The sequence below is a fragment of the Castor canadensis genome, chromosome 11 (genome assembly GCF_047511655.1).
Source record: "Castor canadensis chromosome 11, mCasCan1.hap1v2, whole genome shotgun sequence".
NCBI classification, from domain to species: domain Eukaryota; kingdom Metazoa; phylum Chordata; class Mammalia; order Rodentia; family Castoridae; genus Castor; species Castor canadensis.
In genome coordinates this window covers 139917496-139944939 of record NC_133396.1, presented here as the reverse complement: position 1 = coordinate 139944939, position 27444 = coordinate 139917496, and the positions used below count along the sequence as shown (strand labels likewise).

The 27444-nt window shown below is 49.5% G+C and overlaps 1 protein-coding gene across 3 annotated transcripts in view; it reads right to left on the bottom strand.

Moving 5' to 3' along the window:
- Kif26b (kinesin family member 26B) overlaps window positions 1–27444 on the bottom strand; it is a 402766-nt gene that overhangs the window by 72563 nt on the left and 302759 nt on the right. For all 3 annotated transcript variants that reach the window (XM_074048799.1, XM_074048798.1, XM_074048800.1), the window contains one exon: window positions 3216–3422. In XM_074048799.1, the coding sequence (XP_073904900.1) occupies window positions 3216–3422 (207 nt within the window). The remainder of the gene's footprint in view (window positions 1–3215; window positions 3423–27444) is intronic.

Below are 27444 nucleotides of genomic sequence, written 5' to 3'. Positions count from 1 at the left end.
CGGGAACCTGAGAGCGGCCGCCACAGCCATGGATGCAGTTATTTAGCTGCAGCCCTCAGCAGCACAATGAACCAAAGAATTCAGAAATCAATTTTCTCTCCCAAACCGAAATGGAAAAACCACGCTCCCAAAAACTGTCAATTGTTCCAGGCTGGTCACCTCCACGGCTCTGCTGGGGGCTCCTCCTGAGTCAAGGGGGCGGCAGGACAGGGCTGGTGGAGACCCTGGGATCTTTCTCAACCCCCAAGATGGAGAAAAGATTCCAGCACTAAACTCTGAGATCAAGACCGGAGAATTCTGATGGAATTTGCCAGAGGCACCTCCAAAGAGCAAGGAGAAGTTGTTTCTGGGCACACCCTGACTTCTTTGCATAAGGTAGGCTGTGACCTACCTTGGCCATATATAACAAACTATTAGAGTCTCCAGCCACCAGGCAGAGTGCTGGTGGTGTATGGACAAAACTGCTATTACAGAGTCACCCATGCAGAGGCAAGGGGACAGAGAGACACAGGAGTGCCCTCACAGGACACAGGGTGGCACAGGCAGCCAGCCCCTTGCAGAGTTCCTGCCCAGCTATCCATCAAGAAGAGGGTGATCAGCCATCTGCTCACCTGCTGTTTGTGAAGAGCTGACAATGGCTCCTGGCAGCCCCCTGTCAACTTCCCAAGGGCCTGGAGAAGCAGGCAGGCTGCCTGAGCTCACACCCTGTGCCTGGCTCCCCTACAGGCCTGAGTCTTCCACCATCCCTGAAGCCAGACCCAGCAGAGGCTGTTCCAACAGTGGGCTGCCAAGGTCACCTAAGGGTAACAAGACTGGCTCACAAGGGCTGGGAGGGACATTTGACAGAAGTGGACACGGTGGCCCAGATTGATGAATGAGTTGCCCAGAGACTCACTGCTAGAAAGTAGTGATTAAAATAGTCAGAGATCAGAGACACTGAACAGGATGCAGCAGAGCTAATGGGAGAATCTAGGAAGGACGTCTGCTCGGGAGTAGAACTCATGTCTGAGCCTTGGTTTCCTTGTCTGTCATGCGGAAATAGGAAAAACTTCCTTTCCCATCAGACAGGGTTCTAGCAAGTCAAATGGTTAATAGCTATGAAACTTCTTGAACATTGAAAATCTGTATAGAAGTGTAGTTTATAATATTAGACATGTGAACAAACCATGACATTCTGGGTATTTTTTTGGTGGTACTGGGGTTTAAACTCAGGGCCTCACACTTGCTAGGCAGGTGCTCTACCACTTGAGCCACTCCGCCAGCCCAACCGTAACATTCTGACATGGGTGAAAGTATAGCCTTGAGAGTCTGGGCTCAGGAGTCAAGTGTGAAACATAAAGACTACCAGTAAAAATGGCTTTTTTTTTCCTGGAATAAATCCAAAACTCCTTAATAGTTCATGTTTAACTTAGGGAGTGCTTTCAAAATTCTTACAACTTACTGAGATTTGCTCCTACAAAGTTTTTAACTGTGTTAATTAAATGATCAGTAGGCCATTTATTAGACCCAAGGTCAGGTTTAAATTACTGAGCCCACTGGGTGGTCAGCACAAAAACCGAAATGAACAGAGAAACCATGGGCTGATTCATAAAGTACTTTGCGTCTTCTGAGGGTACTCCTTGGGGAGAGCACACGCCCAGCTTCCTAATGAATGGACCCTATAACCTGCACTGTGCTCCTGTGGCCTAACACAGGAGCCACGTGAACGTCGCTGCTTCCTACACTTGGAAACAAGGAGGAGGAAGTTAATAGGCTGCAGATGGTCAGATTGGATTAAAGGTGCAGGTGTCTGATGCCAGAACACAGGCAAAGTAGAATTGTATACCTCTAGCCTGGGTTATTAATTTTGGGTGCTGTGGATTGGACCCAGAGCTGTGGACATGCTAAGCACGTGCTTCTCCACTGGGCCACACCCAGCCCTGAGTTATATATTTTTCTGCAATTAGTCAGTCCTACACCCATGTCACCTCCCCAACCCCCAGGCTCTTGAGGGAGCAGACTCTGTTTGATGCCACTTCAAGGCTCACACTGACCAAAGCGCCAGGAGTCAACCCCAGCAGGAATGAATGTCTACTAGAACCTTTAGGAGTACCATCTGGAAGGGTGGGCCATTCCGTGATGGCCGATGGCCTAGGAATATTGACTTCACAGACTCCCAAGGAGTCTGCAAATTATATTGGTAGATTAGGAAGACTGCCCCAAGTTCCCCATCATGCCCCGTGTGCATGCTCCTTGCAACGGGACTTTGTACCTCATCCAGTCAAACAGTCTCTTCCCCAGCCCTAGAATCTGGGCCAACAGACTGCCGAAGAAGTATGGACCCCAGGTCTAGGCCTCAGAAGGCCTGCATGCTTGGGTCATGAGAACAAGCCCAGGCTAGCCTGCTGGACAATGGGAGCCACCATGGAAGAGAGACCAGTTGACCAAGTTAAGGCCATTCTAGACCAGCCTAGAGTCAGCCAGCTCCCAAACCTGCGACAGCATCTGGCCAAGAGCCTCAAAACTGTCTGCCTAGCTCAACCCCAGACATGTCATGGACTAGGCTAGCGGCAGGAGAACGGCTCAGCTGGTCCACTGACAAAAGCAAATGCCTGTTGGTTTAAGTATGGAGTTCGAGTGTGGTTTGTAACACAGCAACAGCTGGCTGATTTCACAGCTGTCCCCAAGCCTCTTTTATGCCACCCTACTCCACTGATCCCAATGGCAGGGTGTGTGGCAACCTGTTTCCCTGTCAAGCACTCCAGTTCCTCACCAGGACACACACCTGCCCTTGAACCTCAGTGGATTTACACAGGGCCCTGGGGAACCACCTACTTTGAATCCAGCTCCCTGGAACTTGTTTTCCCTTCTTCCGTGCCCACACCCAGAAGCCCAGGCAGGAGCAGGGTCCTAACGTCCCGCACCAGCTCCTCCCTGCAGCTGTTCCCGTGGCTTCCAAGGCTGTCTGTTACCCTGTTTCTGTAAGTCACCCACTGATGCCTTGCTCTTTCTTTTCCCAGGTAGATTTTGTTGAGATCCCAGCACACTGATCCTGCCCCTGCCCCAGGTATCACAGCAGTGACTCAGAAGGCCAGGACTATTCGATGGAGCATTGTGTGGATAGAGAAATTTGTCCGTCGGAGTGCTCCAACGGACGCCCTCCCAGCTCCTGGTCCTGGAGGGTGAGGGAAGACCCTCTAACCAGCCTTGCCTGAGCTGGAGAGGCTCATACCTACCTGAGAGGCATCTTGTGGGAACACGGCGTCGAATGCAAACATCTTTGGAGGGACCTGGTTGCTTCTCTTTGGGAAGACATTTTGATCGCCACAGGTCAGGGGATCGTACAGAGTGATCTGCTTCTTCCGTGGGTCCACCTTTAAGAAAGAGCTGGATTCCGAGGTATCTCGAGCCAAAGTGGAACAAATTCGAAGCATGACTTTTACCTGTTGAGAAACAGACACCACACAGATTAGGGCCGGCAGCTACTTCACCATGGAGCACCTGTACCTGTAAATGTTAGTGGCAGCACCGAACTCTCATGCTTCGTGAAAATGATGCACAGTGACGCAACCACCCAACCCTTGCTGGGTCACGGGGAAGCTGGTTTATTTGTAGTTACTGATAGGATATTTTGATGTACCTATGACTTTAATGCAGAGCTGGCACATCGTATTCTTTGTCTTCCTATTAATATAAATTAAAAATTAACTATGCCCCGGTGGCCTAATTACATAGATGAAAGCTCCTCTGAACTGTCAAGCCACCGGGGCTGCTGCAGTTCTCTTGGACCTCACAGATCAATAAACCATGCACATAAAAGTTTAGCTCTGTAATTTACTCTCTCGCTCAGATCATCAGGACTCAGGGAGACAAAAATCCACAGTTATTAGAGTCATCATTAAAGCCCCGTGAAATGGCCCATTTTTTAATGGCCAGCATTTGAGATGTGTTCCAAGGGGCAGCAGTGATAAAAGATAGGTTTTGCAACGTGTTATTTGGGATTCCATTAAGTGAGTGCAGAGAAGTCGTCATGTCAAGGAATGAGAGCACGTCTCTGGAAACAGAAGGCAACGCTGTTTCACTCACCTTCTGAGACACCAAACAAGACCAACCCTGCTCCCCCGCTCAGCTCATGGAAAAGGACAGCCCTTCTCAGAGCCCAAGGTGAGCAGAAATGAATAAAACCGCACTCGGGTCTGGAGGCTACAGTAGCTCTTACCAGCTGTTTGTTACACTGTTGCTGGTTCCCTCCAACACCCGATGGGCACTTTCTCTGAGTACCTGCCATGTGCCAGGCACTGAGCTAGGCACTAGTGATGCAAAGATAAAAAAGACATAGATAGGGCGGCAGGGCAGACAGACACGGGAAAGAATTTCAGCAATACGAGATAGCAAGTTGTGACTGTAGGCACAAGGATTATTTTTAAACTTTGTTCTTTTTGCCTAATTCATGGTCATAGCTGATGAAATCTCCATGATGCAATTTTTTGGGAAGGGAGTAGTTGTAAAATTTTAAATAAAACATCTCAGACATACAGAAGTGTTTGGAGAGTGACACAGATTGTGCAGATGCAGTGTGGTCATCTCTATGCCTATTTCAGTTCCGTCTACTGAGGTCCAGAGATGATTTATATCGTATAAGACTAAAATATAAAAAGTTCCGAGGATACTGGACCTGTCAGATGTCAGGTACTGTGGCCCAGCCATTCTTGACCTTAATTTTTGAAGAATCAGCTCAGCAGGAGCTGGTCAGAGTGCAGACGGATGGACCTAACTGGAAGTGCCATTTGGCATCAGTTTGGTCTCAAGCCCAGCAGGATTAGAATTTCCTTTAAACCTTCCAAATATCTGGAAAGTGTTCCTTAACTTCCTAAAACATGTCTGAAGGTGTTCTCTAAGGTAAATTAGAGGCAAAAAAGGTAAGTTGGTCAAAAACACCCATAGGAAGAATGGTGGGGAAAGGAGGAAGACTGTAAGATTGTCATATGGGATTCTAAAACCAGAGGGAGTGCTGGGGTGTGGCTCAGAGGCACAGCGCTTTCCCAGCACGCACAAGGCCCTGGGTTCCATCCCAGCACAGCAAAACCAGCCAACCAACAAACAGCTCCCCCAACACACAAACATACACCCAAACCAAACCAAAGAGGTCATCAGAGGAAACAGGGAGTGCTCATTGTTTTAGGTGCGTCTGGAGAGGCCACCATTGTTGGGTGTCCACACAAGAGCTTAAATGACGCTCATGCCTGGGACGAAGGGCAGAGTTCTTTCTTCCCCACGCCCTTATCATCACGCACATCTTTTCCTGGTTGGTGAGGGATCCATCCAATGGAAAGACCCAAAGAGGTGAGCAGGTGAAACGGCAGCCAAACTCCAGAGCTGTAAGAAGCTGATTCCTGCCCAGATCTGTCTGCTTCCTAGGGAGGCAAGAGGCAGCAATGGCCACTGTCTCCTCGTGGTGTGGGGAAGCCACAGGAAGGACAATCAGGTTGCCACTCACGTGTGTGAAGACAGCCAGCCTGGAAGAAGACTGAGTGGAGGGTGTCAGGCTCTGCCCGAGGAGAGATGGTGGGGGGTGAGGTTAGGGGTGGGGGTAGAAGGCAGGGCCATGCTGTCCTTGGGGCAGACGGGAAGCCTTGCCTGGTTTCCATGCAGGTTTGGATGGGATTCAGCTGCCAAGAGAAGAAGTGGATGGATAAGAAAACAGTGCATTGTTTCTAACGGCACATCTCCCTCTGTGCGTGCCGGCTATGGTGGGCACCTCAGCGAATCCGCAGCGGGAAGTATGTTCTGACCCAGATGTCACAGGTAGTTTGTGGGCTGCTAAGGTGTGGACCTTGGCCTTGATATCCCTAAGATGGGGCTGTGTTGCTGCCTCCCTTGATAGATGTGAAGAGCAAAGAGATGACAAGTGACTATACAGCAGCACACTGACACAGAGTTGAGGTGGTCCTCCAGATCCACAGGTTCAAGTCCTCCCTCAGCCAACCATAGACAGAGTACCTGGGGAAATATATCTGTACTGAAGACGATCCGGGCTTTTCCTTGTCGTATTCCCTTGCACATACAAGCACAACTATTTACATAGCATCTACATTGTATTTACATAAAAGTACACAGGAGGGTGTCATCTGTGCACAGGACTTCAGCATCCACAGATGTGGGGGTCTGTGTCACCCATGGACATGGAAGAACGGCTATATTATCTGAGGAAAGAAAGGAAGACAAAGAAAGAAGGAAGGAAAGAAGAATTCATTTTCTCCAAATTAACTCGAATAACATAGATTTCATACATCAAATTAACAACTCCAGAAGGCTTCTCCTAGGTTTAATATTACAAATTAAAACAAAATCAAACACGTGCATACAGAGGCGAGAGGCAAAAAGCAGGTTATTTTCTTCCTACTGACATTGAAGAGTACACGGTTTGTTCACATTTTCTGTAAAGGTGAGCCATCCCTGCAGAATTTGATCTGCGCCTGTAAAGGTCAAGTGTGGTCTTCCTCACGTTTTCTTCCTGCCCTTTCTGTCTTGGCCAGGCACCGAGAGCTAGGTGCCCACACTATTCATGGAGCGTGGGTCACTCTGGGGAATCCCCAGCCTGCTGAGGAAGGTGGCTGAGAGACAGAAGTCCCAACAGCGCCCTTCTCAACACTCACTGTCCTGCCCCCCACGAGATCCAGCAGCCTCTGTATCCTTTGTGCTATGAAATTCTGCTCAGTAAATCACAGGAGGTTCAGATGAAGCTCCAGTTTCTAAAAACTCAGTGTGAGGGTCGAAAGTACAATTTCACAGTTACTATTTAAAGAGCCCTTTTTAAATAGCATAATGGGTGACCCACGACCAGTGCTCTGAATTCTACAACCATGACTTCTTCTTTCCTCTCTTATTTACCCAACGTGCCAGCCTAACCCCATAGGAGGAATAGACAGCAATGGTAAAGCAAATTAAAATCAGGTTTTATGTAAGGAGAATGTTTAAATACTGATCTGGTAAAATTTCTATAAATGACCTGAAATTACTTTTACTGGAGGAAGATCTTTATGGTTTCATGGCATCGACAAGTTCCAGAAGGTTTTCAGGACACCACAAGAATCATATTCCACACAGTAATGACCTGGGAGGTCTCAAATAACTCCAGTTCCAGGAAACGCAGGGAGAACTATGAAGACTGCAACCCCTAAATGCAAAGGGAGCTTTTTATGTATCTTATAAAGACATGGTTCCATCAAACCACAATTAACATTAGAGAGGTAACGGTAAGGTCTCCACCTGAGGGGACCCCAGAGACGCTAGCACAGTTGGGTTGTTAGAGAACAAACCTGAATGGATAGGATTTGTTTGCATGGGAACACAGTGATAATCCTACCTGACATATTCAAAGGTTCTCGGGTGTTGTGTTCACCTGGAGAAAGTCCAGAGCCATGTGGAAGGTTTGAAATCCAAACTATGGGAGGCTGAGGTACACTCGGGCCACTCGCTGTTTGGGACAGCGCCTACCCTGTGTTGAAAAGATCCGAGTGTCGTCAGCCACCAGCACCACTGCCATGGCTTCCTTTCGAGCTTTATAAACCTTTCAATTTACAGAGCATTTTCTCATATCTAATTTCCATTTACTCCCGCCCCAGCAGCTTGGTAAAGTAAACACATTAAAATGATTATCACCACCCTCCCTATGTGGAGGCAGACATTGCAGCTCAAAGTACTCAAGTGACTTCCCAAAGCCAACTGTTCGGTTGTGGCCTTGACCTCTTCCTGTAAGCATCCTGGTTGCAGAGAGCTGAGGCCTGCAAGGGCGGGAGGGTGAGGTGGCCCTGTCCCTGTACGGAGGTGCTGGCATCTCGAGAGGCAGGAAGATGCACTCACTCAGTGCCAGACAGCAAATGGCAGGAGCCAAGCCATCAGAGAAGGGAGGATTTACATTATAAAGCAGGGCTAGGAAAGGTGACAAGGGGTGGCTCAATAAAACTATGTGTGAGGGACCATGTGTAAGACCAGAGAACAGAGCCTGGTAATGAGCTGTGCTCAATAAAGAAGTGCTCCAGGGAGCAGAGAGGGCTGAAAATTCCCCAAAGCTCTTCATCAACGTGCATCTGTCACCAGATGAGCCAGCCAGGGACCATGGGCACTGGAGGGAGGGAGCAGGAAAGTGGGAAGAAAGCCCTTCCCCTGTCCCCACGAGGCACGGCTAATGGGCAGCAGCTTGGGGAGCAGGTCCCTCACACCAATTAGCAGGGCTGGAAAAGAGCCGGCCAGCTGCGAGGATGCAGACAGACACATTTCAGGGGCTGCTCTGTCAGGGAAGACGAGAACTCTGACAGTGGCCTATTTGAAGACACTCCATCTTTCAGCTGATTCTAGAGGGAGCTTATTTTAAATGGATGAGCTGGAGTAAAGGCACAGCCTAAGACAGGCCTCTTGGGTCTGAAGTGAGGCTGGTTATGGGATGCCGAGGCACCCTGGAAGACCCACTCCAATGTCAACGACACTCACTGTCAGCGCTTCCTGTCTGTGCTCCGACACACACGGAGCACAGTGGCCCCTGGGGGCACAGGCTGTGGAGACAGACTCTGGGGTTTATGTCCTGGCTGAACCATTTACTGTTGTGCATCTGCGGATGAAAGATTTAACCTTTTCTGCACCACGTCTATAACTGGTCACAACCCGAATGCTGGCCCAACAGGGTTTCAGACACCATTAAAGAGCAAGTGGCTGTCACATCCCTTTGACAGTGCTGCTACATAGAGGGGCCAGGAACGTCGGCTATTGCTACTTCATGGTCATTATTGAGGCTACTGTGCCCACTGAGCAGATCATAAACTCTGAAGTCACAGATTCCGTCTCTTGGTTGCTGTGTGACCATCAGTCTACTATTTATAAACATAGTTTCCTCATCTGTAAAGTGGGGCAATCGCCCTTTGGAACCAATTGAGGCCAGGACACACTCGGACATACATTCCTCAAATAACAAAGTTTTTAAGTTGTTTTTCAGGAAAAACCTCCAGAATCCACTTTAAAATGGCTTAACACTGGCTTCTCAAGAATGAACGTGTGGTGGGGCACACCTGTAATCACAGCCTCTCAGGAGGCATAGGTAAGATGATTTTGGTTCACAGTGGCCCTGGGCAAAAAATGTGACACACTACCCAAAAAAAACCCAAAAACTCTACATCAAGAGGGGGCATGGCTCACATGGTAGAGCTCCTTCCTAGGAAGAGCAAGGCACAAGGTATATGGGGTGGGTGTGATGGTACATGCCTGTAATCCCAGCTCTCCAAGGGCTGAGGCAGAAAAATCCTGAGTTCCAGGCCAGCTTTGGGTATACAAAGAGACCCTGTCTCAAAATCAAATCAAAACAGAACCCAAACAAATGCAGAAGCAGATAGCTCAGCCAGGTGTGATGACCTTTCAAAACCCCCCCACAGAACATGATAAGTTCTTCCCTCCAAGGAAAGAAACACACTACCTGTGAAGAGGCATGATGACCTGCTGTGCCTGTGCAAGAGCCCCCACAGCTACCCCTCCCCACCACTCAGCCCACAAGCAGCTTCTCCCCTCCCCCTTCCCCACTACCAACCCTGGGGATCCCAGACTACAGACCCTGACCTCCTTGCTGGGTGACTGCACAATGAAGTTCTCTTTCACAAAACCCAGGTGTCGTGGTCTCAGCTTACACGCACTTTTGGGCAGCGAGTCCTTGCTCCGTGTCACTCTTGAAGGAGGCTAAGCACTTGGGACCCAGTACGTCCCCAATAAGTAATAGTTATGGTCACATTGAACCCACATCTGAGTCGTGGTGTGAGAGCTCATAGCTTCAGGAATCTAACAGACATCACTGCTTCTCTGTTCTCACCTCACTCACCTTGACCAGGTGAGCTCCACCTTGACCAGTTCAAGGACCAAACCACTAGACTCCAGGTCACCTTCCTCACACATTGGACTCCAAGTCACCTTCCTTACACACCAGACCCTAAATCACCTTCCTCACGCACTGGACTCCAGGTCACCTTCCTCACACACTGGACTCCAAGTCACCTTCCTTACACACCAGACCCTAAATCACCTTCCTCACGCACTGGACTCCAGGTCACCTTCCTCACACACTGGACTCCAAGTCACCTTCCTCACACACCAGACTCTAAGCCACCTTCCTCACATACAGATGGGGCTGGCTCCATATTTGTCCAATTTTTATAGGTGCAAAGTTAAGCCCAGGTCTTTCAACTTCCACCCCTCCCTCCTTTGGCCTGAGCTTGGTGACCCCTGAGTGGTGACAATTGCAGATGTTCCTGAATGCTGGGTTGGAGAGGTGCTTTAGTTAGGAATGAGAAATGCTCATTCAAAAGAGAAAATGGCAGGAAGGAACTTCCGAGGAGACAGCGGTGGACAGTCAGGGTGGAACTCTTTCAGTGCACTCACTTGGATTTGGGGCAGTAATTATTAGTAAAGGGCCCATCTCCCACTAAAGCTGGCTCACCTCTGAAGAGCTAAGTGACAGCTCTGTTGTTACACAGTGGACAATTGGAAATGCTGTATTGGTGGACACAGACCTGCCTGTCACCAACAAGCCAATGGGTATCAGAAAACAACAGGCCCAAGGGAGTGGTGTTTTCCTTCTGGAGCCTCCTGATGGAAAAATGGGAAAACTAGCTTGCCAACACAACTCGTGGCTTCCTGGCTTCCCGACCTCACTGCCAGCTTCTTCCTGGTCCCAGGAATTTCAATATCCTACTGCATCTGGCTGTCAACCTAGATAAATAAAACCCAGAACTCTGGCAGCAGGTATGTACCTGGAAATACCAGCTATAACACCCACTGTGGAGTTTGGCAAAGCACCTAGTTGTCGAACATGAAAAAGGGCAACAACCTTTGGGTCTGTATCTTTCTGAAACAAATCTTTTTGGACTAATTGCTTTAATGTCTTTAGTGTCTTTGCATCTCCCATGAGATGATTTTGCTCCTGCACAGAACCTGGGCTGACAGCATTAGCCTGGCTTCCCAGTGCTGCTTTGGGACAGATGACCGGTGATCCAGAACAACACCCAGGTTGTTCACCATGAAGCCTCTCCAGCCACAAGACTGCAGCTTGGTGGCAGAAAAGGAGATGTCCTTCTTGGGGCCTGCTGGGGAGAGAAGGTTCACAAGGTCTGGGCTGGGGAGCCCCTTCCTACAAAGGCTGGGGGCATGAGAACACGCAGAACATGCAGACTTCTCCAGCTGGGAAGTCTGTAGCCACAGGACTTGACCTAGTACGAAGACATCAGAGGGAGCCTTTGGCCAGGAGGTTGAAGGCTGGATGGTGTCATGTAAAATTTGGGGTGCTAGGTAAATTTAACTTTCCCCAAAGCCTGATATGTCCCCAGTGGATCACTAAGTCAAACTCCATTCTCATGTTCTCCCCACATTGAGAGAAAGGAAGAGCAGGAGTAAGGAGGAGGAACAGCGAAATTAGGCCCGTATCTTGCTTTCAAATCCCTGCAGGTCTAACAGCTGCATTCCCATTCAACACTAAGGAAGAGTGAGGGAGTTCAACAGTAGCCATAACTCCCCAAGTCCTTCCCCAGCAGCTCCCCCAAAAGGTCTCCACACCCAGAAGTATGAAGTCCCATGCACTAAGCACACGTGGCTCGTTCATGCTGTACAGCACCAATACCGGCCATGAAGGCAGAGGGAAAGCGACAGGGACAGGGACAGGGAGGAGGCCCCGTGGCTGGGGAAGCAGTGGCGTTCATGCAGAAAGCAGACGGGAGCAGCAGCACTTCCATTGAGAGGACCTCTGCCTTCCAGCTGTAGGCTTGGAACTAACGCTCAGCTTAGCTCCCATGAGCACCAAGCTTACGACTGCCATCTTGTTGGAAGGACTGGAGGCCACCTGTGGGAGGGGAAGGACATGCTGATAGGAAGAGGAGCTCAGCGCAGCCCAGCTGGAGGGAAGGAGCAAAAGCTAAGGAGATGCTTCCCACTCCTCCCCAGAGGCCGGCTCCTGACCTGCTATAATTCCCTCTGCCTTGGCTGGCCACAGGAGACCAGTTCAAAACAGGATGGCAAGTTCTATTATGAAGGATTAGCAGGATGCTTTCTCTTCTTTTCTTCTTTCACTACGTGCGTGGAAGACCAGACGGAGGCTGGGGAGGGACAGTCTTCTCGAGTGCATTTGGTAAGAACTAAAAAGAGCAGCAGTGTCTGCCTATGTTGCAGTACTGACAATCCTGTGTCTGAAAGGCTGGGACTGTGGAGAAGGCCTGAGAGCAGAGTGCTCCCTCCAGGGCATGGCCGAGGGGCTCTGGAAACATCTCATGGAGGCACCTGACCAGTAGGGCTGACTCCTGCCTCTGAGCATTCAAAAGCCTTCCCAAAAGCCTTTCCCAAAGGAAACATCAGAAGTGTTCGTCACATGCTGGGATGGACGCTGACTTGGCTTAGGTCCTGCAGACAGCCTGGGCAGAGGTGGATTATGTCATATGGGATCAGCTGCCCTCAAAGATCAGAGCACAGGAAGAGGCTTTATCATGCGGAAACAGCCACCATCACTGGACACGTTACTGCAAGGTGTCCCCATCGGGACCTTGAGGTCTGTGGAGGCAAAGCTTTTTATCTTGATTTCTACATGACCCTATAAAAGCCCTCTTCTATTTCCAACATTCCTTAACTGGTGCACTGCATGTGGTTCATCAGGTCTAGTCTTAAAAATCTCAGTCAGAAGACAATGGCCAGTGGCTTTCCCAGACAGGCCACCCTGGTTTAATGGACATATATCTACTAAGAAATCATTCCCTTCCCTCATTAGGTATCTGTTAAATACCTCTTGGTCTGGACCAGGCACCATGCAAGCCTCTGGGATTGTAGAGTTTAAAATCTGTTGTGATCTTCAAAGGCCTTGTAGCTTATCAGGTGAGACGAAGAAAAAGAAAGTATGAGTAGGGACAAAGAGCTCTGTACTGGGGGACCAGGGAGACCCGAGTGGGTGGGGACATTTCTCTTGGGGAGCATGGGCCAGGACAGGTTCTGGGAAACTTGATGACGAATGGGTCTTGACAAGGAGCATCGGAGGGCACTGGGGCAGGGTGAGCGGGGTGGGCAGAGGTAGGGAGGAGTGGGCGACTAGTGTCTGGGACCTGCAAGTAGCCCTGCCACCTTGCTACAAGCCACCACTTCTCTGCTTTGGCCTCCTCGGCAGTACAATGTGGTGACAAGTGTGCTTTGCCATCATGGACGTTGTTAGGAAGGTGACACGTGAGGCTCTTGGCCCACAGCCTGGCACACAGAAGGGCTCATGAATGCTCTTTTACTTTTCCACTCTGACTGTGGCTTAGTGTGGAGGAGAGGTGAGAAATTTGGCTGAAAAAATAGGAGTGTCAGCTTTTCTTAACTAAGGAGCGTACCCAGTGACCTGTATGATGGGAAGCCACTGGAGGGACAGGAGCAGAAGGAGCAGGAGACCATCTCTTTGTGACACAGCACAACTCTAGGTGCAGGATTCTATACCTGTGAAACAAGGCTCATCAGGCCACTGGCTTCCTTCCACTTTGGGGAGTTCTGAGATTAAGGGTGACAGCACTGTGAGCCCACGCTCGGGCGCGGGCTTTGTGAGGGTGCAGACTGTGCAACTTGAGTCCACTGCACGTGAGCACCGCTTGGCATGATGACGAGGAATCAGCCACCCACAGGTCAATACTTACTAAGTGCTCACGAGCACCGTGCCCTCTGCTACTGAGGAAAGCTGAGCGTGATGGATGTGCAGATTCAAGGAAAGAGCAGCAGACAGAAGTACTGCAGAGCTCTCAAGAGGAGAGGGCCTGTCTTCTAGTCGCCCGCCCAAACCCACGGGCTGTGGATCGCGCTGCTCTAGCCACGCAACAGAATTCAATGGCAGCAGCTAGAAAGTTGCCTGCCCGGAAATGTCTCTTTCTCCTCGTGGAGGGGAACGGCGCTGGCTCCTCCATCCTGACTGATTCACAACCCATAGCGACTGGGCTTCCATCCCACGAGGGCAACAACAGTCTAAAGACCTGATCTGGCCTCCCAGGACATGCTTTCATTTAAGTATCCACAGCTTGTAGGGAGTTGGTTTTGTGCACACATGTAAGGGAAATTCACATTTTCTTATTCAAGAACAATGGTTCCGGGCCTTAAACTGTGAGCTGAGACACAAGTTGCTGGGTCCCCTCCTGGAATTTCTGACTCAGGAGGTTTGGGGTGCACGTGGGCCTGCCATGACCACATCCGGGAACCACTGCCCAGGTGGCAGGCTGGCCTCATGCTGGTAGAATCTTCCCTGGAACTCCACTGCCCATCAGAGACACAACCGGTGTGAATGTCGTATCTTGGGAAAGTGTCTGTACTGTCAAAATGGAAGTGGCTCTGACTCTGTTCCAAAGTCCACCCAAGGGCAACTCTTGAGTTGGAAAGTGAAGCTGGGGACGTGTTAACCTCAGGAAGGCTCCACAGGGAACAGACCTTTCCTTTCAGTGGTGTGACTCCTGTGCCTGTCATTATTCAGTTCTGTATCTTTCCCTCCGTTGCTGTTATTACGAATTTAGAAACATAATCCCCCACAATAGAATCTGAGCCAATTCTTCCTTTGGCTTCTCCTCTCCTCTGTTTAGATAAGCAATTCTTTGAATTCTTACTAAAATTATATTTATTAGAAAATCAGTATTAAAAGAAACCAACAATTGTTCTGAGACCACTTTTTGATGTGCATGTGTGTGAGTGAGTGTGTGCCAGACAGTGAGCGTGCATGAGTGTGTGTGTGTACACGAGTGACCGTGTGCATGGGTACGTGTGCACGTGAGTACGTGTGAGGGCATGAATGAGGAGTGTGGATGTGTGCATGTGTGCACGACAGTGAGTGTGCATCTGAGTGTGTGAGTGTGCAGGTGAGTGTTGTGTGTGAAAGTGGGAGAGCGCATGAGTGTCTACATGAGTGGATATGTGTGTGACTGTGTGAGAATGCGTGAGTGTGTACATGCATGTGTGAGTGCATGACAGTGTGTGAGTTTGTGACAGTGAGTGTGTTGGAGGGTAACGTTTAGGGCTTTCACTTAACAATTTTTAGAGTTAATCAATATGTATTCTTGGGGAAAATGAAAATACTTATGAAATAAGTGATTAGGGTAATTTCACTGGATCACAGTTCATCCAGAGAGACAAATGCATTTGATGGATCTGTCACTAAAAACATAAACCTCTCTGAGAGCAATGAGGAGTCTTCAAAGTGTATGCTTTGTTGGGAAGGTAAACACTGGTGGCCTACCAGCCAGGTTTTTCAGTTTTGGCACACTAAGGCAAGGCAGAGGACGTAAGCCAGATCTACCTTGAAGTCCATCCAGGCACCAGGGATCTGTTATGACACTATCCACCAATAACACAGTCCAGATGGCAAGGAGCCCTCGGGCAGCAGTGGAGGGGCACTGGTGGCCTCCATTGAGAACGAATTGATTTAATAAACTCTCATTCGTGATAAGAAACATTCACCTGTGAGTGCAGAGTCAAGGGGACTGTAACGAATTCTCCAGAAGGTGGGGTTTTGGGGGAAACCCAATGGGGGCTGCTTATACTGACACAGAGACCCTCAGTGGGCTGTGGAGCCCTGGAGCTGGAATTCAGATTTGGCGATTTCATGCATCAGTCAGGCTGCAAGCAAGACTCATTTTCCAGTCTGTAACCCTCCAGGTCCTCAAAGGAGCCTGCACCACGTTCACCTTCACAGCAGCAATGCCACGCACGGCGCCTTTCTCGTGGCTGGAGCTCGACCCTACACGACCAGCCTGCTTTTAAGCTGGGAGTTAGAAAGCAGAGTACTCAGAAATAGGATCTTTTCTAGACAGTTCTAGGAATCAAGAAGATATAGAGAAAGTGGAAGAGTGTGCTATAAATAAAAATGATCACTTAGGTTGAAGCTTGGAAATGTTTTTAAAACAATCTGTTCTGACTGACTCCTTTCTGCCCAAGTCTTCAGGGTGGGTAGAATAGGGGTGTCGGGCTCAGTGGATAGGGTCAGAGGTGGTGTCCATGGTCACAAAAGAGACGAGGCAAGGGTGTTCTGCAGCCTGGCTCCTGGGTCAAAGGCAGGGCTGGGAGGGGCGGGATTCACTCAGCGCCAGTGTGTGATGAGGTTCAGATCTGGCATGCATCTGTCCGGCACGCGTCTGCTGAGCTCACAGCTGCTGTCTAAGGTGGGCAGCTGGTTGTCACATAAGAGACGGGTTCAAAGGAACAAGACAGCCCCCCATGGTCTCACAGGAAAGTGGAATGAGACTCAGGATTCAAGCCTGGCTTTGGTTCTATGCCCTGTGCATTCTCCCCGGCACCACAGGTGCCACCTGGGAAGAGGAGGCAAGAGGTCAGGCATAAGTCCTTTAGGTCAGGGCCAACCTATTGCACAGAAACTGCACAGGAAGCAGACCTCACCATGAGTGTATCCACGGCTCCCATGGCAGGGTTTATGGCACTGTCCCAAGTCATGTTTTCCCCACAATGCTGTGGCATGGCATGCTAAAGCATATTTTACACTTAAAAAAAAGAGCCCAGGCTATGATTAAGTATATTATAAGGGACTTTTAAAATTTAGATTAATGGTCTGATAAGTTGTAAAACAACTCAAAATTGTGCAAATTTGCATCCAGGGATTTTCTAAAATTGTAAATTGTTGACTTGATAGATGGTAACAAGTCTTCTGAAACTGTTCTGCCCTATTATTCAAATCTTTACAGTGTATTTTATTGACAGGTTGACGAACACAATGACCCCCTTGGTGGGCACACGGTGAACTCACAGCTTGCTCTGCCCGGTGCGCACGGCACTTGCTAATCACTCAGCAGATGTGAGGAGGCCAGCACCGGGCTGGCTGACACTTGGCACTGTGCCTCCTCAGGTGTCCAACTGCTCTGACTTCCAAGGACCGTGGAGGCCATTGCTCAAGTCTTGGTAGCCACCAGGATGTGGTTATTGCCTAGTACTGCAGTGCTAATAAAATGGTCAAGATACTCTGCACTGCTCACCCGGAGGGTCACGTCTGCTATACACTAAGGCCCAAAGAGGCCAAGTGACCCACCCAAGGTCCATAGGTGGACTCGAGGAAACCCGTGTCGCACCCAGACCTTCTGCCTCAAGCACTGTCCACCATGAGCTAGCGAATGAGACTGTGGATACTGACTCTCACAGGAAGTGAGAATCCCAGGACTGAAGCCCCAGGTAGCCATCTTGCAAACAGAGGCTTTCACTGAGTACTGGTCAACCCAAGAGGCCAGATGGCTCTCAGCAGACTGACCCCATTCCTATAACAAGCATGCACATGAGCCTCTGTTATCTACCAATCTATCTGTTTTCTTTTTGTTTATTATTTCTTTTGTGAGACAAGAGCTCACTATGTAGCCCAGGCTGGCCTTGAACTCACAATCCTCCTACCTCAGCCTCCCGAGTGCTGGGATTACAGTACCTATCTACCTTCATCATCACATTGCCCAAAAATGCATTTGTAGCAAAACCCAATGGCATTCTGATGAAAGGCAAAGTCACCACCAGCTCTTCATTTGAACTTGCCTGGTGAACTCTTGGGCAGAATTGACTCCTGTAGGTCTCTCTGGGTGTTGACAATGTGTCTGAGGCAACAACTGTCCAACACTGTTACCCACAGGGCCAAGAGGACAGGCAGCCACAGGGAGCACAGTTGGCTCCTATCATGTGGAAGCTGCATTTACCCACCCAGCTGGTGCGTGGGAAAAGTCACTGTGGTGCCACTGTGTTACCCACAGAACTGCCAGGGAGGGGCTGCTGAGAGAGATGGTCTGTACTGAGGTGAAATGGAACAAACGCAAGTGGAAACCCTTGTCCCTAGTCCGTGTCCCTCTCACGGGAGAATACACCTTGAATGTAGTGACATCCCTTAGCTTTTCTGTGTAATGTTACAGAATGCACAGTGAAGAAGGAGGACAGAAAACCAGATGGGAAATGACTGTGGAGGAGTGCAGGGCGGTGTAAGGTGCATCTCCAGAGACAGAGGTGGCGGGGCTGTGGGAAGGCCTGCCAGTCCCAGGAAGGGAGGGTTACCCCTGCTGGCCAAGTTTCTTCTGTGCTCTCCAGACCCACTCACTTCCCTGTGCCACCCTCCTTGGTACCTGGGAGGCGGGGATCCTGGCACCATGCAATTGCCAGCCCTGGGCTCCTACCTTAGCCTTTTCACCTTCCAAACCCTGCCACCCTTTTGTAAATGGGCTGTAGTAAGTTCTCCTCCAAATACCCAATTTCAGTGTGGCATCTTTTTCTTGCTGACACGCTTGCTTTCTCAGGTGGCATCCTTTTTCTCTGCGTTTCTCTCAGTTTGTAGGCAGAATCCTCCCTTGGGGGAGAGGAAGGAGTGAGGACGCTCTCTTGGGTCAAACCCATTGGCAAAGGGAAGAAGGTGGGTGGTAGAGCACGGATCCCTGGGCAGGGACACCGAGGTGTCGGCCTGGCACGTTCATTTGTAAAGTCAGAGCTCCTTCCCAACCACCCAACAGCTGTGCTCAGAGCATTCCTGTGGTGTCAGAAGACCATTCTCACCCCCTCTGCACAGCTGGAGCAACATGGCGGAGGGGAATGAGCGAGGCATATGAAGCCTTAGTTGCCGCAGGGGCAGCCCAGGAAGGAGACTGCTTGCACAGCCCTGTCCCCCAATTTCAGTCCACTCAATGACAGCAACCGCACAGCACGACTTTCCTTGAAGGGGGAAAGCTTCAGACAGGTTGATGCTAGCGAACATGAAGAGTCCTTCTCACTCCACATAATTCCTTCTAGTGTTTCCCTAGAAAATTTCACCTGTGAAAATAAACACTCATGTTTCTTTGTGCCAAGTTTCTAGAATGTTCCTCCCTGGTCAGTGGGAAATGGGGCATGTGATTCACTTGTCAGTGGTATTTTTAAAACACTGCTCTCAGAACCAAGCTAATTTGTTCCTCCCTTTGGATTACGACCAGGTAGTTGGGAAAGAAATAAATCAGAAGCACAGAGAAAGCTCCACTGTTCATTCAAAGAATGAAAAAGAAACAGAACAGGAAAAGTTTAGAAAGGACTTTCTCCAAAGCAATGATTTATTAGAACAAAACCACAGTTTCTAGTAGCACAACCAGAAAGTATTTTCCCTCAGCTCATTGACTCTGCACATAGGGCCTATTTTTCCTACCTGAAAGTAATTTTGTGTAAAAGTTCAGTTTCTGTTTGGTATTTTTGGCATGGTTAGGACAAAAGATGCAGAAAATTGAACAAAGTTTTTGCTTTACATGTAGGCACAAAGGTAGGTTGGGCTGGCCTGGTGGAACCCCATGTGCCACGGACAGGGTTTTTAGACAAATAGACTGGTCTCCATCCCAAACCCCCAAAGCAGAATTTTCTTACCTTTATCTAAGGTAAACACAGGTTCGCACTTGGCCCGAGAATGAAATGTCACATGCTAACTTCTGCCCTTTCACCTAGGAAGTCTACATCTGTCCCTGTTCATAAGAAAGTGTCATAAACCTGAGGGCACTGGTCACTTTTCCCATCGTTACATTTAGGGTTCTGTGAGCCTGCTGGGTTTCCGAAAGACAGAGGAGATCTGAACATATTGTGTCTTTGTCATGGCCCAGGAAAAAGTGTCAGAGCAGCTATGCATCTGACTGCACAGGAAGATGGAGGTCGGACTCAGAGTCGAGTGGACGCCTACGTGGGGTGAGTCTTGCTTTCTGACTGAGGCTTAAGGAACCTTTGAGGAGAGACTGGTCCCAGATACAAGCAGATATGTGGATGGTCGGTGTTCATGGAGAAATACTTGTCCCCATTGTGTCTCTTAATCTGTTTATCTTTACACAAATTTGAGAAGCCTCTCGTCACCCAGAGAAAGTGAGGCAATGAGTAACCAGGTCGGGAACACGTGTGCCCCAAGTTCCCCAGAACCTCTTCAGAGGTTATCTTTGAGCTCTGTGCAGGGGCCCCGTCATGGGAACCTTGGGGAGAAACTCTGCAGAGAGAGTGCAGACCCCTGCAGGAACGGCCCTAGGCAAGCAGAAGTGACACCAATACATGCCAAGAAGGGAGGAGGCAGAGGAAAGGTCAGGCACACTGACAACTGTCTCACTTTCCTAATTCCCCCTGAGCCATCCAGAAAGAGTGCCACGTGGGAAGATACGGACAGAAAAGGTGGCCTCAATCAATGTCTGGTTTCCTCCTGGGGACAGTTATTAGATAACAGTATCGATAATACTAATAGTCTTACAGATTTTAAATCATTTCCCCAACATCGTTGCTCTTGTGACCACATCCCTGTGACTTGAACACCCATTCTCTAGGGGAAGGTAGAGGAGGCAGAAGTTAGTGCAGTCACCAACTCCAACAACCTGACAGACCCAGGAGCTCAAATGCAGAATCCAGTGACACACTGGGAATCAAACTAATTTCCATCACTGTGAATAGGTGATGGCTTTTATTTTCTACCCTTGTCCTTGAGAAGATATAGGAAAGGTAATCTTCCCCCAAATTACAATTCCTGCCTTTAACTGCTCTTTGAAAAGCAGTGTGGCCACGTGTAAGGATGCAGGGAAGGCATGTTTGGGGCAGTGGCGAAGCGACTCCAGCTCCCTGTCACCCCACGATGCCAGCAGAAGATGACACCTTGCTTGGCCTTTACAAACTGAGACCAAGATAAGAGCAGCCAATGGCCCCACCACAAGTAAGATGGCAACAGTGGACGCCCAAGCAGGCTGGACTCCAGCACCCTGGCGGGGAGGTACCAGTCCTGATAAAGATGGGGCAGCTGCTGGCCCGTGAGCCACTGAGCCCATCTGGCCACAGGCTCCTTCTCCAGCTGCTCTGGGAACCTCTCATCTGCCCGGCCCTTAGTCTCTGAGTGTGTATTTGAAGTGGTCTGGAAGAACCATTGAAGTCTGATCTAAAATTGGCCAAACGAAAGCAAATTAAGTCCCAGAAAGGGCACAGGAAGTACTGTGCTGTTCCTTCAGCCCGTTTCCAGGAAGCAAAAGCAAAGCTGCAGGGGGAGAGGGCACTGAGCTGGCAAACGGGTTTCGAAGAGACAAATCAGAGGTGAGCCAGAGGACCTGATTTTCAGGGGAAAACTAATCTTTGTTCATTAATTTAAAAAATAATGTGACCTACTGTGGCAAACTTTGGGCCTGAATGTACAAAATCAGTATTTTAATTTAGATTAAACTTGCACCTGCACACCCTGTGCAGGCAGAGCAGAGCCTCGGTGTTCTTGGGATTTTTCTTTCGCCTGGGTTTTTTTATTCTGTGCGTACTCCAGTTGGCGTAGAAAGCTCTTATTCCTCCTCAGGTCTGGGCAAAATGTCAAGAACTCTATCGATTTGCATATCTATAAGGAAATTCACACGACAGAATCCAAGCATTCAGAGTAGGTGGCGGGGAGAGACAGGATATGTCTGTCCATTTTTTATTGTGACAAGTGTCCTTCCCAGCAGCAACCCAGGCATTTCCGCACAGCAAATGCCCAGGCTGCCCAATTCCCTAAAACTTGACTAGCTTTTGGTCAGATGGGCATTTCATAGAGTCCAATAAACAACACAGACAGCACATACTAGAAAGGAATGATATGGGACGGAACGAATAGCATTTCTGGGATGCTTCCTTCCAGGAGATGAGATTGAATATTTAGTTTTGTTTAAAATTTTGATTTTATTTTTCTGGGGGATAAAATTCACATAACATAGAGTTTCCTACTCTAACCATTTGAACCAGAACAAATCAGTGGGCTTTTAAAAAGTGTATTTACCACAATGTGCAACAAGTTATCTAATTCCAGAATATTCTCATCACCCCTAAAAAAAGTCCTATGCCTGTTAGGAGCAACTCACAATTCCCTTTCCCCCAAACCCTTAGAAATCAATGCCCTCTTGGTCTATGGTCATGCTAAGTGTTAATATTTAAGGGACTTTCAAACAATTGTCATACCAACACTCCCATGTGCCTTGAGACAAGCAGTAAGCATGGGGAGGAAAGGTGGGGACAACCCAGAGGTGTCCTCTCAGATCAGCAAAGGCCACAGCCAGCAGTATAGGCAGGTGCCCATGCCTCAGAACAGCTCAGGGAACAATGGAAGTGTGCCCTGCCTCCCTTCCAGAGTCACCCCGCAAACCAGCCACACCTGGCACAGGGGCACCTCTGTCTCTGACAGGGACAAGTGATGGACTGCCAGAACTTTGATGTCCTCAGTGTCTGAAATGTGAAACATCATCCATCTCCTCCTATCTTCAAAAGAGATCACTCACTGCCACCCCCGGCCAGGCCAAACAACAAGAGGTAAAAAAATCCCATGCGGGGTGAAAACAGTTCTGTGGGACTGAGCAAGTGCAGCCTGTCCTGGGAACAGGTGCATAGCCCCGGGTCTTGCAGCCTTTGCAAAGCAGGGTGATACCTGGGTTTCATGGGTACTTGACACACTTGTCATACCTGGCAGATAAAGGCTAGTCTCTGAGGACACTGTTCTAACAGACTTCTGCATTGGAGAGGCCAGAACCATCTTGTCTCATGTCAACCCAGGCCACGTGAAGAGGGAAGCGACCACACACTCTGTCATCTGGACACTTGGTCCCTCTGACAGTAGCCCTTCTTTGAAGGCTGGCCCTTACAGCGTGATTTTCACCAGGAAACCATTTCCTACTTCTGCAGAGAAGGGTGAGTGTCCTAACGGGGCATGGGTTACAGGCTCCCAAAGGAATCTATAAATACCCTGAAGAGGCCCTGAAACTTCTAGCCTCAGAAGTGCCGGCTGCAGTGGACTTCCTATACCCTGAGTTGGCCAGAAGGGCTGCTCTCCTGAACTATGGTGTCATTTCTAAAATCACGAGGGAGGCTCCATTTGTCCTGTCACTCAAGTGAAGTTTCCATAGCCTACCAAGACTAACGGACACAACTCTCCAGAGAAGCCAGTCAGTGGGGAGCTGTGGGAGCAGGTCCCACCCTGTCATCACCTGTGAGAGAACGGTGGGTCAGGGATGATAGGCTGATTCTGTCTGTCTGGAAACCTGACATCCCTGCTCCTCGGACTAGGGAGCAAATCACTTTTCTTAACTGGGAAGATCTGTCACCAGTCAGCACGGTTTATCTTGAAGCAGTGTGGGATGGTGGTAAAACCACCAGACATGGCGGCAGAAGTACCAGACCACATGACCAAGAAACAAATACAAACAGAACTAGACCAGGGTGCCATAATCCTCTTCAAGGGCACGCCCCCAATGACCTAAGTGCCTCCTACCAGGCCCCACCCTCAATGACCTTAGCACCTCCCACTAGGCCCGCCCCTCAAAGGCTCCCCCACCTCCCAATAGTGCTAAGGTAGGGACCATGCCTTCATGGTATGGGTCTTTGGGGGAAAGTCCTCCTTTAAACTGTAGCAGAGACAGCATGTCCCCTCCACTCTGTCCTCCCTGTCCTCTAGTAATCAAAGAGGAAGGGGTTTTCTCCTGAGATCCAGCTTCACAACACTCCAAAACTTGAGGACTTAGCTAACAGAAGCCACTCAGCCTTGAACTCAGTCATTCAGTTTTTCATGGCGGACCCCCAAAACCCAATGTGGCTGGGTTTGGGGAGTGAGAGAACCTTCCCAACCAGAGCCCCTGCGTAAGACCCATATTCTGGCCAATGGACATCCCTTACTATGGTTTGGATAAGTGTCCCCCTGAGGTCCATGGTGCTGTTGGGAGGTGGTGGAACCTTTAAGAAATGAGGCCTAATGGGAGGTCTTCAGGTCTTTGGTGGCATGCCCTTGAAGGGCACTGTGGAACCCTGGCCCCTCTTTCTTTCTCTTTTCCTCCTGGCTACCACAAAGTCTGCCACACACTCCTGCCCTAACAAGCTGCCTTTCACAGACTGAAACCCATGAAACCAGGAGCCTAAATGAGCCTTTCCTCTTTTTAAGATGGCGCTCTCAGTTATCTTGTTATAGTAATGGCAAGCTAGTGAACAGATCCCTGTGTGCCACTGGAGGCTATGGTAAAGTGTCAGCATTTGGTTGGGGTGGGGAAGGCACTTCAAGCCATTGTCTCTCCATTGAGACCTACGCAGCCCTTCCTGGGACAGGAGCCCCAGGGGGAGGGTGGCTGCAACAGGCAAGTCTCCCACTAGGAAGGCAGGACTCCAGGGCACTGCTCTGCCCACCACTGGACACTGAAAGAATATCCAAACCAGAAGCCTCGAAATGGCTCCTGAGGAAAGCAGAAGTGGTGACTCACGAAACTCCCACGCCTCAGAGCATGGAAGTCAGGGCAGGAAGAGCTTCCTGAGACCTCGTTTACCCGTCCACATCTACCTGGCTCCAAGGAAGCATTCGGCTGCCTCTGTGGGTTGCTTTCTTCTCCAGTCTGGCCTGGCAGTCAAATCCGCTGACCGTGCCCTAAGCCAGGAGCTGCCCAATGCTCCCTCTGACCCCGAGTCCTGGCGGGGCAAGGCCATCCTGTCCGGGAACCCTGCACACATGAGCACCGCCTACAATCTTCAGGACAGCACTGCTCCTGTCCCCGTGTGCTGGAGGAGGCAGTCAGTGACTTCACTGGCAAACCAGCTTTGGAGAAAACAAGCGATAAGATTTTTCACCCTTAACTTCTGATTTTTTCTTCTTAAAAAAATGTCAGCATGAGCATCTGCACTTATGCATTTCGTGTTCATTCATTCATTCGTTCACTACTTCATATTTTCACTTCAGAAAATATTTCATCCAGTGAGCACAACTGTCTAATTTGCCATAACCTGCAGGGCAGTGAAGGAATGGGAAACTGAGGAAGAGCCTGTGGCTTCGGGGGTGGGAGGCTGGAAGTAAGAGGAAGGGGTCAAGGGAAGAAAAGGGTGGGAAGGAGCCCAACAGCCAGAAGGACCTCAGCTCCCAGCTTGTCTGGGGCTGGCCGCAGTGGCGAGAAGGGCTCACTGACATCCCACAGTAGAGGGCAAGCGGCAGAGGACAGGGAAGGCTCTGGAATCACACAGGAGGGCTGGGGGCACACTCTGCCCGCTCCCAGCAGGGATGCTGGGGGATCAGGTTGCCCGAGGCATCCTGCACACATGACAGACGTTAGGCTGTGCGCAGATGTGTGACTGAGCCACGCCCAGCCATCAGAGGAGCACAAGTGAGCACACACAGAGCTGTCAGGAGCTCAGCCTCTGGGGTCAGAGCTGACCTGCCTGACCCCTGCCGCATGGCTCTGCGGTCTGTTTTCTCATCAGCAAAAGAGATGATTTAAATAAGTTCAGGTATGCAAATGTAGTGTGTATGCAAATAAGCAATACATACAAATGCACTGTGTGTGTGACGTGAGTGAGCTCGTGAATAGTGATGTATTATCTGGATAAGTGAGTTGGTATATGATGTATTACATATGTAAATGAGCTGGTGTATGCAAATGTATTATATGCAAAGGATTGGTGTGTAAAAAACATGTATGTAAATGAGTGGGTTTGTGGAAATGTGCTGTGTATGTAAATGCATTGATGTACGTGAATATGCTTTGTGTGCAAACGAGTGGGTATGTAAATGTATTGTGAGCACAAATAAATTGATGTGTAAATGCTTGTGTATGCAAATGAGTTGATTATACAAATGACTGCCTATGTAAATGAGCTAATGCTGGTACTTCAGCTGTACTCAGCAGTATTAGCTATTATCTCTATTGCACCATCCCCTTTTCTGCTGGGTCACTACTGAGGCCAAGCCCAGGTTGGAGCTCCCTGGTCGTCTTCACAGAGTGCGCCTACACCATGCTTAGCTGGAGCACAACCTGCTTCTGTGTGCTGATGTCCTTGCCCTTCTCACGTCAGGTTTACTCTTCTCCCCAAGACAGGACAGGGACAGGGAGAGGAGCGGCACACACCCCAAATGGCTTCACCCTCTCTGCGGCTTCCTAGGCTGGTCCGCAGATGGCCAGCTCCCTCTTCCACCTGCCTACATACTGTCAAGTTGTGGGCGCGAGCCTGTTTTCATGAGGAAGAAGCCTGGATGGAGATAAAGCTGCTTGGTGCTGCTGGGTTTCAGCACTGCCTGCTGTCTGCCCAGTGGCCCTCTTGATAAACAGCCACCAAGGCTGAAAACACCACAGCTTCTCTGGGCACCCAGGACTAGCAGGACTGGTGGGGGCGGGGCGCAGCACTCACCCTGCCTATAAGGTGCTCTGACTTCCCTCCCCATTGCTGGCATCTGCACTGGCTGCTGATAGCCACATGTCCCTTGGGACGAGAATGGGCCTGTCCCTAGCACAGCTCCTCTTAGAGGTCAGAACAAATAGACAGAACCTTTTCAGGACTGGAGGAAGGGGTAAGAATGACAACCAGCAGGCCTAGAAGGAAGGCTGGCTTCAGAGGAGACAGCCCTGCTGACAGCAGGTGTAGGAAACTGACATCCACACATCAGGTTCCTCGGGAAGGGGAGACTGACAGGCTGACAGGTATTCATTTCCTGAAACTTACACGTCCCCAGGAAACTCCATGACTCCAAGACTCCTCTTTGCTTCTCTCCTAATGTAATTAGGAGCAGAGTGTCCTAGAAGGATTCACTTCTGGTGATCTCTGAATCTCAGAGCCACCTCCACAAATAGTGGCAGAATTAAAATGGAGTCAAATGGTAGCTAGACTGTTATTTCACAGAAAAGAAGTGCAAGTTGTCCAGAGCAATGTCCCGTGTAACTCAACAATCTGCCCCCTCTCTTCACACAATGAGAACCCCATTGAGACAAGACCTATGGATGTCTTGGGTGTGTCTGGGTCTCATTTCAACCAGGAGAAATTCCCTGGCAAACAGTAGGTGCTCAAAGGTGCTTAAAGCAGCTGAAGGAGCAGTTGTGTTCTCAGGTGAATAAATGCAGCAGGCTGAGTAGTGTGGCCCCTTTTTCACACAACACAGGACTTGCATGGAGAGGCACATAAGGACCAGGGCAGGGGACACAGGAGCTGGGCCAAGAGTGGAGTTGCCCTTTTCCAGGCCAACGAACTCTGGGAAATAGACATTTAACTCTGGAGGAGACCAGGGCAGATGGACAGATAAGCAGGTGCAAAAGACCTAATCCAGCAGCATAGGAGGTGACATTAAAACTTATTATCTGAGCCAAAACTTTGAAAATGTTGATTGAAGAAAAACAGACCAACCCAAGAACAAATCCCAAACCAGCATCACTCATTGTAATGAAAACAGAAGTTAGTAGGAAGAACAGAATTCCTGACTTGAACCTCGGTATCCTGAGGCTGAATACACAAAGACAGAAAACACACGCCAGTGTGCAGGGAGTGGAGTTTTGTGCCGGGATATTTTTCTTATACAGTCTGGTAGGAATTCCACCTGACACCTATTGAGGATCCAAGGACCGATTCTGCCACACTAAATTGCCCAGACACAAAATGCATTAACTAACCCTTGTCCCTTATCACCAGGTGTGGGGGGATGACACATGGGGACTGAGGGTCTCTGGGTGACAGTGCCATGTATTTTGCCAAGCTTGCAAA